Consider the following 13,342-nt stretch of genomic DNA (forward strand, 5'->3'; position numbering starts at 1 on the left):
GTCCCCCTTTTTTGCTTTATAGACAGCGTGCACAAATCCAACAGAATTCCATCTGAACACGTGCTTCAAAGATGAAAATTGAACATTTATTTTCATTGTTTTATATTTCAGATTCAGATCTGTTCGATTTTGCCCTTCTTTTCTCTCATTTGAGTTCCTTTTCCCATGTGACTTGAAGTTTGCTCTTTTAAAATAAAAAAATAAAAAAATAAAAAAATAAAACACAGGATTGAAAATGATAAGTTTGTATGGCCTTACACTGATAGAAACATTACACAGAAAAATAATGAGAAAAACAGAACTGATCATTTTTAATTTATTTGTCTTCAAGGATCCTACATGTACACTTGCCATATGTTATTTGTGCCTCTGTATGTACTGTGCACATCAAATCCATTCAAAGAGTAAGTGAAAATCAAGAATTTAATTTTATATGCAAAGATGCCTCCTTTGTTTTATTTATTTATTTATTTTTATTTTTTATCCTCATCGATTCTTTGTTTAGAATTGAAATGAAGTACTGTATAAATAACACTATTTATTCAGTTAGAGTCCACACGAGAGCGCAAGCACATTGTAGACAAAATGACGTATACTGCATGGTCACGTGATCCTGATAACCAAGAAGATGGCGGCGGGGCAACAGTGGGTGTTAGTTGAGATGGTGCAAGCTTTTTACGAGGTTAGTGCAAATTTTAGTACGATATAATTTGTTTAAAAAATGTATTGTTTTGTGTGTTTATTCCACTGAAACAGTGTCGGATTTGTGTCTCTTTTGATTGTAAATTGTAAGCTAGTTTGTTTTCTAGCTAATACAGGAAGTAAAACAAGGTTGCCAAATAGGTAGTGTGGTTGCATCCCGAATTAATCCCTATGGCAAATGTAGCGCCCTATAGAGGGTGCAGGGTTCATTCTTTCGTAGTCTACGAAGTGCACTAGTGTAGGGAACAAGCAGCAATTTAGGTTTAAGACTTTAATCCCGTTTATTAGCTACACTAGCTGTTTAAGTTCAACAACCCATTAAACAAAGACTTTTACTAAGCAGTTAAAAAGTTTCTTATTTTGTTATAGAAGAATATAATTTTTTTTGTTTTTAAATGTGCTCGTTATCCTTTTTAACAGCTCTAATGGTTTGCAGTTTAATACGACAAACTCGGGATAATTCAAGAAATGAAAAAATGGAGAGTTTTGTGTGTCTTGTGTTTACTTTCAGGCTGTCTGCTTTTCCCTCATTCACTCATACACACTTTTACTCCACAAACAGAGAGAGGTTTTCTAACTGCGAAAACCTTTTTTCAAGCTTGTTTTGAAGCATGTTACTACATGATATACACTCTGTATTGTTTTCACTGAAGATTGTAAAAGAGTTATTTTGTCACATTACCCTCCATAACATATAAACTCATTATAAAGTTAAATAATCAGGAAGGATAAAGAGACTTCTGCACTTTTCCTCCTGCTCCTAGGCTCCAGCATATCATTTAATCTTAGAAGGAATCCTGATCTTGTGGATAATCAGACTGCTGTTCTCAAAAACATATAAACTGCAAGAGAGGTCTGATCTCACTGACAAGGTAAAGAAATCCTCAAAGATTTATCCAGTCTTTATTCTAAACAACTTTACTGTTGATCTTGTGAATATTATGAATGATTATGTCAAATATGAGAATAAGAAGGTAGATTAAAACAATTATAATGAATAGTGTTTGCTTTCATAAGGTTTTGAGTGAATGTTTAAGGTTTTGTCTGATGTTTTTAATTCATCTTTTTTTAAAAAAAAAAAACAAAACAAAAAACAACCAGATTTAACTAAAACTTCTAGGTCAGGTTTATGGCAGACGTCAGAACACTGCAGGATCTTTAGAAATCTCATTTCATCAATACAATGAAAGATTTTCGTATTTGCACTGTGGTCAGTTATCTGTCCTAAAACGAGATATCTGTATTAACATTACACCAGTCATATAAACATGGATTGGAATCATCATCATAATGCCATTGTATGACAATTAATCTGATAATATGATAGAAATGGTATTTCTACATGCATTGTTTGTGCTTTCCTTTTTATTTCTTCATATTTGTGCTAGCAGATGATATCAAGCTAGTGGGTGCAAGTGTTGAGGATGCAGAAGATAGGGATAGGTGGAGAGAGATGGTTTGCTGTGGCGACCCCTGAAGGGAAAAGCCCGAAGAAGATATTTGTGCTATCAGTTAATTTATTTATCACTGATGGTTATTTCAGGTTCCTGTTCATCCAGTAGATATCACTATAATAAGAATTATCCTAGTTTTTGAAATAGAAAATATATACATATATGTATGTGTGTGTGTGTGTGTGTGTGTGTCTCGAATGATTAACCAACAAATGGAAAATAGGAACATACCCAGTGATATCAAAGATTATAATGAAATTTTATATTGCTGCAATTATCAATTGCAATTCATGAAAATTAATCTGATCCTTTAAGCCACATGACAGATGATATTAAAGTTATTACTGGAGTGTCTCCGTCCTTTTATTCTTGTCTGAACTGACATTTACAGCCTGGCCTTTCAACTACTGTCATCAAAAAAAATGTCATCATAGCCCTGTGGGAATGGAGTTTTCATAATTTTTGTTATATTTTTCTATAATCTTCTACCAAAACTAAGTATTAATTAAGATAAATTGCTGGATACTAAAGAATAAACAATGTCCAAAGTAATCCAGTTTTTTAATTAGCCAATCATGTGTCAGCGGTGCAGTACATAAATTAATGCAGATATGGTCCAGCAGCTTCAGGTAATCCTCAACCAACAGAATGGTTTAAAAATGTGATCTCAGTGATTGTGACCATGGCAGGAGTGTTGGTGCTAGATGGGCTAGTTTGTGATTTTCTATAACAAATGATAGAGTTTACTCAGAATGGTGCAATAAAGAAAACACACCCAGTGTTTGGAAGGAAACACAACAGCATGGACCCAGCCTGCCTTGTGTCATCAGTCCAGGCTCGTGGAGGTGGTGTGTAGGTGCAGGGAATGTTTTCTTGGCAAACTTCCATCACCAATCAATCATCATGTGAGTGCCACAGCCTATTTTACCCACCTTCCAGGGGATTTGCCCATTCAGTGACAATAACATTAGTGAGTTTGGACACGAGGCATGCGGTGCAGTCTGCGTTCCAATTCAGAGGTGTACAGTAGGGTTCAGAGAAGTTCTCTGTGGAGGCCAATCAAGTTCCACACCAGTCTTGACAAACCATGTCTTTTTGGCAAATCGCAAATTTGCGCACAGGGGCATTGACATTGACTTGAACAGGTTTAGACTCTTTAGATTCAGGGAAAGGAAATCTTAATGCTGCAGGACGTTGACATCCTATACAGTTCTGTGCTCTCAGCTTTATGGTAAAACTTTGGAGGAAGCCCACATATGGGTGTGAGCATCAGATGTCCACAAACATTTGACCATATAGTGTATGTCTGCAGAACCTAACCTGCTTGCAAAGCTTTTAATGCAGATGATCGAACACTGAAATTTATGTTTTTTGTGAAATATTTTAGGAAAAAGAGGAGTTAATTGAAGAATGGCAGCCAGAGCCTCTGGTTCCTCCTGTGTTGAAAGATCAACCATCTCTAAATTATGACGTGGTGACTGGGTAAGCTGAACTGGAATACCTTCCCTTTGGTTTCACTGGTTCTACATTATTAGCTCTGTCATGACTAATTACAGCAGTTCTGTTGAGTCCAAGCTGAAAGAATAATTCATATGTGCTGCGCTCCTACTAACTGCCAGTAACCGTGTTTTTCTTTTACAGCTCTCCAAGCCACAAAATGATTGTTAATGGGAAAGAGTGCATTAACTTTGCCTCGTTTAACTTCTTGGGCCTGCTCGATAATGCACGTGTTAAGGTTTGTACCCTTGTGAACGCAGGCATTTGTCTAATTGCTTTTCCATGCTTCTTAAAATTCAGGTTGTATCCAGCTCTGATTGCAGAGTGGTGGTCAGCAGCAGCTGTTTTATTGCTCAGTGTATTTTAGCAGCATTAAATGAATTTCATGACCAAACATGATCATCTTGTCAGCACCACTGATTTATTACTAGAGGATAAAATAGTGTATTGCTAAAGGATTTTGGTGCTCATGATAAGATAATCCAAAAATTTCGAGTCATATAATTCACAAATTAGGATGTAATTTGTATATAACTATAGCACAGTGTTCTTTCTGCCTGTCTGTCTTTCTTTCTTTCATTATTTAAAATCCTTTTCTGTTTCAGCAAAAAGCACTCGCATCTCTTAGAAAGTATGGCGTGGGTACATGTGGCCCAAGAGGCTTCTATGGAACGTTTGGTGGGTGATTTCATTTCACAGGCTTGTATACCGTTAAAATTTAAATACATGCCATCTTTCAATACACGCCATCAACATCTTTTCATTTAGATGTTCACCTGGAGTTAGAAGAGCGCTTGGCTAAGTTTATGAGAACAGAGGAGGCCATCATCTACTCCTACGGCTTTGCAACCATAGCCAGCGCTATTCCTGCCTACTCCAAGAGAGGCGACATTGTATTTGTGTAAGTGGTTGTGTATTGTATGCTTCTCTCCTCTCAGCCAGAGGGCTGTATGTTGCAACTATAATGTTTCTTCTCAATGTTTCTGTTTGTTGATGACATTCTCTTTTTGTTATTCTCCAGATGCACCAACCTCTGCATACACAAGTTTAAAACTTATTGTGTGCTGTTTGTGATCTCGTTTTTGCAGAGATGAGGCAGCATGTTTTGCAATCCAGAAGGGCCTGCAGGCTTCCCGGAGTTTCATTAAGTACTTCAAGCACAACGACATGGAGGATCTGGAGCGACTGCTAAAGGAGCAGGAGCTGGAAGACCAGAAGGTGAGGAAAGAGTCCTGCACATACTGCACATGCATACTGTGATAGGAAATATAATACAAATATGTGTAATATACAAAACTGCAGTTACAGTAGAATAAGAACAATCCTAGTCTTGTCACCATATGTGTCATGTTTAGGCAGGTAGAATTGTGTTAGAAATAGTGTTTTGTTTCAACTCATTTCTTTAAAGTTCTTTGCAGAAATATAACCTTAGACAAGGTTTACAGTTAAATAAAAACACTGAATTTTGCTGATATATATTCACAGTTCCTGAAAAAGTTTCAGATGTATGTGCAAAAGAATGATAATTCCAAATCCTTTCCTCAATGGCTGATTTCTGCTGTGTGTTTTGACAGAATCCACGCAAGGCCAGAGTTACCAGAAAATTCATTGTTGTTGAAGGCCTGTATTTGAACACAGCAGACATCTGCCCCCTCCCACAGCTGGTGAGAAAACACACTGTCCCCACTTTCTCCTGAGTACAGTTTTTACATAAACAGACTTAACTTCAGAGAGTGATGTGAATCCATCTTAAGTTATTTTTTTTTTTTGTCATTTCTAATCAGTGATGCTTAATTAGTGAAATGACTTTTACTGGGTGTTCTCATTTCATGTTTTTTTTTTTCATGGTTTTCATTTCCAGGTGACGCTGAAGTACAAGTATAAAGTCCGCATCTTTTTGGAGGAAAGTGTGTCTTTCGGTGTTCTGGGAGAACATGGCCGGGGCGTCACCGAGCACTTTGGAGTTAGTGTAAGTAAGTCCACTGTCCACAGTCATGTGAGTAAAGGACAGTTCCACTCCACATCATGAATAAAGGAAGGTCAGATTTTGCTAGCCTGTTGAAAATATCAATATTGTTTTTAACATGATTAAACAAAACTAAAAAATGTATTCGTGGGTTTGCTCTAACACAGTGTTGAATTGAGAGCTGTGCAAACATCAACAAAAGCAAGAGGAGATCTCTATGATTAATAAATATTTATGAATCTTCTATGACCACATCTTTTTGATCGTGTGTAGTAAAACATTGCAGCTGTGGACCTTTAAATTCACTTTTCACACAAAATAAAGACAAAGAGTCCACTGTGTGATTCATTTTGTACACAGTTTGTGAAGGAACCATGATGGCCTTTGACCTAATGTGTACTATCAGTGGAAAGTTTGGGAATGAAAAAGCTCTTTTTGGTAACTAACTAAAATATTGTACATGTTTAGATTAACATTTGAAAAACTTTTCCAAAGGAATCCATGGAATTTACATGTAACTATACAGTGGAAGGGGTCTGTGGCTACAAAACGTTTGAGTGCTCCTTCTTTACACTGTACAACCCACTTATTTTGCCCATTCTTGGGCATGTAAGTGTTTAATAGTATTTTTAAAGTAACTTAATAATGTTGTGACTTCTTTCTGTATCCAGATCGATGACATTGACCTCATAAGTGCCAACATGGAGAATGCAGTGGCTTCCATAGGTGGATTCTGTTGTGGACGGTCATTTGTAATTGATCATCAGGTACCTGAGACTCTTTCTGTGCTCTATATATTCCTCTCTCTGCAAATCATCTGTCTAAATGATTGGTGTAGGTCATTTCGTCTCTGTGCGTGATCTGAATCAGTTTGTGCAGTAAATCTGTTAATTTGGAAGAATGGTCTTTGCATCATTGTTGGAATGATCAAAAGCAATGAATATAACTGGATACATGTGGGCTTTGAAATATAAACCAAGCCAAATGCAAAATGACCCATTTATGAAGTATGTTATATGCAGTCCAGATTTTTGGCAGAAAGAACCACTTGCTCACCGTGACTGTTGGACACACTGTTTGAGCAACATTTTCTGGATTTGAGTTGAAATAATCCTTGGAATCCTTTAGGAATCCCTTAGAATCCTTTGTTTGGACTTTAAACAGTAACAGGACATTTGTCACATCACTGATCGGTCATGCTTGTGTGTGTTAGCGTCTGTCTGGGCAGGGCTACTGTTTCTCAGCCTCTCTTCCACCCATGTTGGCTACTGCTGCTATTGAGGCTCTCAACATCATGGAGGAAGATCCAGGTAAAATACACAGCTCTAGCAGTCATTCCCCCAGCCTATATTTCATCTTTATTTAACAAAGCACACAAAAGCTGTTAAAATGCACAATGATTTCAGAAGGGAGGAGCAGTGGGTAGATTAATGAGAGTTTTTGTTAACCATCAGATTACTCGCTCTGTTCCACTACACAATTTTCAACTGGAAAGACTTCAAACAGAAAGAAAGACGGCTATCTTCCTGATTTAGACCATATGCTGAGGCCCATATGAAAGCTACAAAAAATATTTTTAATGTTTGAGAACTGCAGGGGCGACTGTCAACAGATTGCAGACCGAACTCGGGATTTCATAGAGAGATACATTTTGAAACTATTCCTGATCTATACAGATCTCTCTATCATGAAAAATGTAGCAATAGATCCATATTTCAAGTTCTGTGCTGTTGAAGTCTGTTCACATTTCAGTGAGAGTTTCAGAGCATTTCAGGGAGCATGTCTCCAAACTTTCAACTTCTGTCTCTCATGTGAGTTCAGTGGCAGGATACTTTTAAAGAAAAACTACTTGCATGTTACACTGTTTAATTAGCAGACATGTTTTTGTTATTTTATTAATTATTTGTATTAATTTGATTATTAGTTAGATTTAATTTATAATAAAAATTTAAAAAAATGCAATTTTCATTGATATTTTCACTTGATAGTCATAGGTCTGATAGTGGCGCCGGTGAGATTTAGCTCTTGCTTTATCTCGTAATGGAGAGAGCAATGAAGCGGCTCTTTTGTCTTTAAGTCAGTCCAACTCCTCATCTGTACGCTCGGCTCAAATGGATCAACTTCCGAAGCTGCATATTTCTTTCTCTCAGCACCATCATGCTCATCTTCTCATAGACTGCCGACCAGTCGAGCAGAATCTCTGTCGTAACTCATCACAAATGTGGTGCTTTGCGTACCTGGAACTATAAGTCCAATGTGTGCTGTCCATGTTACTTCTACATTTGATTGTTCAATAATAGGATATGCTGGAAAATGGTTATTAGAAAAGAAGTTTTGTTTTTAAGAGCATCTGGACCTAGCATTAGCAGTAGAATTACTTAACACATTAATATTCAAGTGTGCACATGCTTCAGGGTCAAGTTTTCCTTTAAGGACCAAATACTGAAACAAAAGTGTCTTATTAATTAAGATACTTATACATGAACTAGAGTTAACTGTGCAGGAGACATTTTATTTCCTAGATAAATCATGAGTTAAATTATTAGTATTTACTAGTTATAAGTAAACTCTTGACTAAAGCAGATTTTTCTCATTTACTTTTCCAGAAATTTTTGCCATCCTGAGGGAAAAGTGTAAATATGTCCACAAAGCACTGCAAGGGTAAGTCAGTCTAACTCCTGACAAATGAGCACTGGACCAAAAGATCTGCTAAATGGTCCCCAAATCAATGCATTTTTCTGTATTGCCATTTAATATCAAGTCTGACTCTCTGTAATTACTGGAACGAGTTGGGAGAATGAAACAGTAGGTGTTTTTTCAGTGTTGGATATGTAAGACGGAGCATAACTCTGGTGTGCTTGTGATTTTGGATGGTTTCGAGCATTCTGTCCAGTATGATACAAGATAAACCACTCACTGCTTCTAAAAAAAAACAAAAAACAAAAAAAAAAAACAATTCAATCTTATTTGTCTAGCGCTTTTAATAATGGACTTTGTCTCAAAGCAGCTTTCCAGAACATAAGAAACAAAGTACAAAAGTCCTAGATTAATGTTAGACAAAATTATCCCTAGTGAGCAAGCCTGAGGTGACTGAGGCGACTGTGGCACGGGAGAACTCCCTTAGATGGTATGAGGAAGAAACCTTGAGAGGAACCAGACTCAAAAGGGAACCCATCCTCATTTGGGTGACATTCCATGTAGTTATATGTCTGTTCTTTGGGTAACTTCTGAAAATGAACAGAATATGTACATATGCAAGCAGCCTACTGAGGATGAATTCTGGAAAACAGCATCAATATATCCCAGTATCTCTATTTTTAAGATTTTTTTCCAAAAACTAAAATATAAAATTATATAAAGGGGTTTCCCTGACCCTCACATGTGTATTAACTACTGGCGACACTTTATAACGGATATGCTATTACAGTGAGGGAAAAAATGATTTGATCCCCTGCTGATTTTGTACGTTTGTCCACTGACAAAGAAATGATCAGTCTGTAATTTTAGTGGTAGGTGTATTTGAACAGTGAGAGACAGAATAACAACAAAAAAATCCAGAAAAACACATTTCAGAAAAGTTCTACATTGATTTGCATTTTAATGAGTGAAAAAGTATTTGATCCCCTAACAATCAGAGATTTCTGGCTCCCAGGTGTCTTTTATACAGGTAAGGAGCTGAGATTACAGTAGGAGCACTCTCGGGGAGTGCTCTTAATCTCAGCTCCTTACCTGTATGAAAGACACCTGTCCACAGAAGGAAGCAATCAATCAGATTCCAAACTCTCCATCATGGCCAAGACCAAAGAGCTGTCCATGGCTGTCAGGGACAAGATTGTAGACCTACACAAGGCTGGAATGAGCTACAAGACCATCGCCAAGCAGCTTGGTGAGAAGGTGACAGCAGTTGGTGCGATTATTCCCAAATGGAAGAAACACAAAAGGACTGTCAATCTTCCTCGGTCTGGGGCTCCATGCAAGATCTCACCTCATGGAGTTTCAATGATCATGAGAACGGCGAGGAATCAGCCCAGAATTACACTGGAGGATTTTGTCAATGATCTCAAGGCAGCTGGGACCACAGTCACCAAGAAAACAATTGGTAACACACTACACCGTGAAAGACTGAAATCCAGTAGCGCCCGCAAGGTCCCCCTGCTAAAGAAAGCACATGTACAGGACCATCTGAAGTTTGCCAGTGAACATCTGAATGATTCAGAGGAGAACTGCGTGAAAGTGTTGTGGTCCAATGAGACCAAAATCCAGCTCTTTGGCATCAACTCAACTCGCCGTGTTTGGAGGAGGAGGAATGCTGCCTATGACTCCAAGAAGACCATCCCCAGGTGACAGGACAACTGCACCGCATCTAAGGGACGATGGACGGAACCATGTATCGTTAAATCTTGGATGAGAACCTCCTTCCCTCAGCCAGGACATTGAAAATGGGTCATGGATGGATATTCCAGCCTGACAGTGACCCAAAGCACACGGCCAAGGCAACAAAGGAGTGGTTCAGAAAGAAGCACATTAAGGTCCTGTAGTGGCCTAGCCAGTGTCCAGACCTTAATCCCATAGAAAATCTGTGGAGGGAGCTGAAGGGTCAGCCACAAAACCTTAATGACTTGGAGAGGATCTGCAAAGAGGAGTGGGCCCAAATTCCTTGAGATGTGAGATGTGTGCAAACCTGGTGGCCAACTACAAGAAATGTCTGACGTCTGTGATTGCCAACAAGGGTTTGCCACCAAGTACTAAGTCATGTTTTGCAAAGGGGTCAAATACTTTTTCACTCAATAAAATACAAATCAATGTAGAACTTTTTTGAAATGTGTTTTTCTGGATTTTTTTGTTGGTATTCTGTCTCTCACTGTTCAGATAAACCTACCATTAAAATTACAGACTGATCATTTCTTTGTCAGTGGGCAAACGTACAAAATCAGCAAGGGATCAAATCATTTTTTCCCTCACTGTATTAATAGATAAAACTGTAATCATTACAAACTCTTCCTTCTAAACTCGTCTTTTGGCTTGTGTGTTGTAGAATTCCAGGTTTGAAGGTTGTCGGGGAGGCGTTATCTCCAACGCTCCATCTTCAGCTTGTGAACAGCACCGGAGCCAGAGACAGTGATGTCAGGACACTACGCTCTATCGTTGACTATGTAAGACGCATCTAATTACTTAAAACTCGTTACATTTCACACTGAGGATCATTTAAATATTTTCTCAGTGGCTCTGGGCTGCAGGATTTATGTTAAATACTTAAATTGATTCAGAGATTGTAATTTGGCAGGAAAATCTATCAAGGTTAAATAAGGTTTTTTTTCCAATTTAAAACTACAGATATAAGAATCAAAAATGTTAAAAGAGAAGTTCACTTCCAGAACAAAAATCTAAATCTCAAAAAACATCATTTCTTTATGACAGAAGAAAGACATGAACATGTTGGGTGATGAGGGGATGAGGAAATTATCTGTAGATTTTTGTTCTGGAAGTGAAATTCTCCTTTAAAGCTAATGCAGAGTAGGCCCTTGACTGTAGCAGTGATAAGGAACAGATGATATTATTCATTACATTTTTTTTTAATTGGATTGCGTTCATTCAGTTCTGCTGTACTAATTATCTCTTGCTTGCAGTGTTTGGACAGACAAATAGCTCTGACTCTGGCACACTACCTAGACAAAGAGGAGCGTTTCCTTCCACCACCCAGGTGAGCACATAAACCTTTACTTAGTAATAAATAAACAAAATATGATCATTTTATACAGTTTCCACCCAATGTTTTTAAAAATCTAACAGATTAGGCAGAAATAAATACAAACAGTATTTCTACATTACTGTAGGACCATGGCATCTTAATGAGACAAACTCCTGCACCACTGATGACCTAGAAAATAATGTAATTCTCTGTAAAAATACAAATATATTCCATTTTATAACAAAAACCCTGATATTTATTATGCTTTTAAATTAATTTCATATAGTATAATGACAGTTTCTGATATAAAAGGGAAACACTTTTTTTTTAACTCTTTCTAAATATTTACTTTTTTTTAATGAAGATGTTTACTGGCGAATTCTCTTATCTGTCTTTAAAATAGTAAAATAATAGTAAAATGTTTTTTTCATGCCTCAATAAATATCTTATTTGCATATGTTTAGTATGCATGTTACACATACTTTTTTTTTTTTTTAATCTTGTGCCTGAAATGTCTTCTGCTTGAATTCCCTTCCCTCTCTCTAGCATCAGAGTGGTGGTGACTGTTGAGCAGACGGAGGAGGAAATTGAGAAAGCCGCATCCTGTATTCGAGAGGCAGCTCTTGTGACACTTAAGTAATTGCGAATGCCTCCAGCCTGGTGACAGACACTGAAATCAACAATAACATGTCTGTGGATGTGCAGACCATCTCCCGTTCTCCTCGTGATGGTGAATTAGCCATGGCTGTGGGAACTGCAGACCTCAGTCCACCGTGGGACATTCAGTGTGTCATGCATCATGAGAACTGAATTAATAGTTGCAGCTTTTTGTCTCATTATAAATATTATTTCTAAAACACTGATCTGTTTTGTGTTGCAGTTTCACACTGAAATGAATGTAGAAGTTCCATTCACCAAATATCTTTTTCATCTGATGCCTTGAATGAAAGTTGTTCAAACTGCAGTAAATACTAAAAACCTATAGATAGAATACATTATACTCCAGTTCCTTTTATACACATCTTCCCCCAACATTTCCACAAGAAAGACATTTCACAATGCTTTTTTATTTTAATGAAAAGTACATTTGGTTTTTTTTTTTTTTTTTATTAAAATGAGAACATTTTTTAATCCAGGAAAAATGAAATTATTTTTTACATGATTTTTTTTTTTCTTTTTTCATACCTTGCATGAAACTGTCAGCTTCTTTTGACAGCATGACTGCACATAGCATTATGGACACATTTTACATTTATTTTTTTAATACTGATGTATTATTGAAATAATTTCAGTCTTGGATTTCAAAAAAAAAAAAAAAGTACCAGTAAGCAACATTAAGAGTTCTTGTGTTTATCAGAACCCTACAACAGAAAGAGCTTTCAGAACTTGTTTAATGTTGAACCCTGTAAAAAGAATACAAAAAGGACCTTATATTAATATTATTTATTTTCTTATTATTACTGGATATCATGTTTATTTTTTGATAACAAAATGGCTACTTAACATTTTTTTTTTGGTTTACAAATAAATTATAAATTTTGGCCTTAATCCAATTCTTCTCTCTTAAAAAGAGCTATTCAGCACTATTAAAGGTTCTTTGGTTCTCAGACAGGGGGGAAGCATTAAAGGTTCTATCAGAATCTGAGAACAGAGGGTTTCCTTTAAGAAAATAGTGTCCTTAAAAAAAAAAAGCTAGAACCGTTAACATCCAAAGAACTCTTGATGTGTCTTCTTCCCCAAAAGAGTATATCCTGTGTTGCTGCTAACTGTGTGGGGTTTTCTTTAATAAAATCAATTTATAAATTGGGCGTTGTGTTTTGTCTGTAATTTTGTTCTTTTAGAAAGTAAAAATGAAGTCTTTGGTTCATGTCACACTGAAGAAAGTTCCTCCAGGTTTCTATAATAACCTTAAAGGAAAAAATCCACGCTGAAAAACATAAGTGCTTGTTTTTACTGAAATATTTGTGATGTGTTCAGTGATTCTGCTGCTAATTTGGGTTTAAGTTAACGGTCGATGAGACGAGCAGGATGCAG

General features: G+C 36.8%; 1 protein-coding gene across 1 annotated transcript; it reads left to right on the forward strand.

Moving 5' to 3' along the window:
• Window positions 1-561: 561 nt before the first annotated feature.
• Window positions 562-13,116, forward strand: sptlc1 (serine palmitoyltransferase, long chain base subunit 1). Its single transcript, XM_058412531.1, has 15 exons — window positions 562-682; window positions 1,467-1,574; window positions 3,544-3,638; window positions 3,798-3,891; window positions 4,259-4,331; window positions 4,422-4,554; window positions 4,742-4,871; window positions 5,228-5,317; window positions 5,515-5,622; window positions 6,291-6,386; window positions 6,833-6,929; window positions 8,226-8,280; window positions 10,655-10,772; window positions 11,247-11,320; window positions 11,855-13,116. Exons 1-15 carry the CDS (start codon window positions 629-631, stop codon window positions 11,946-11,948), a joined length of 1,419 nt encoding a protein of 472 aa, XP_058268514.1. The 5' UTR covers window positions 562-628; the 3' UTR covers window positions 11,949-13,116.
• The last annotated feature ends 226 nt before the right edge of the window (window positions 13,117-13,342 follow it).

The sequence above is a fragment of the Hemibagrus wyckioides genome, linkage group LG16 (genome assembly GCF_019097595.1).
Source record: "Hemibagrus wyckioides isolate EC202008001 linkage group LG16, SWU_Hwy_1.0, whole genome shotgun sequence".
Taxonomy (NCBI): domain Eukaryota; kingdom Metazoa; phylum Chordata; class Actinopteri; order Siluriformes; family Bagridae; genus Hemibagrus; species Hemibagrus wyckioides.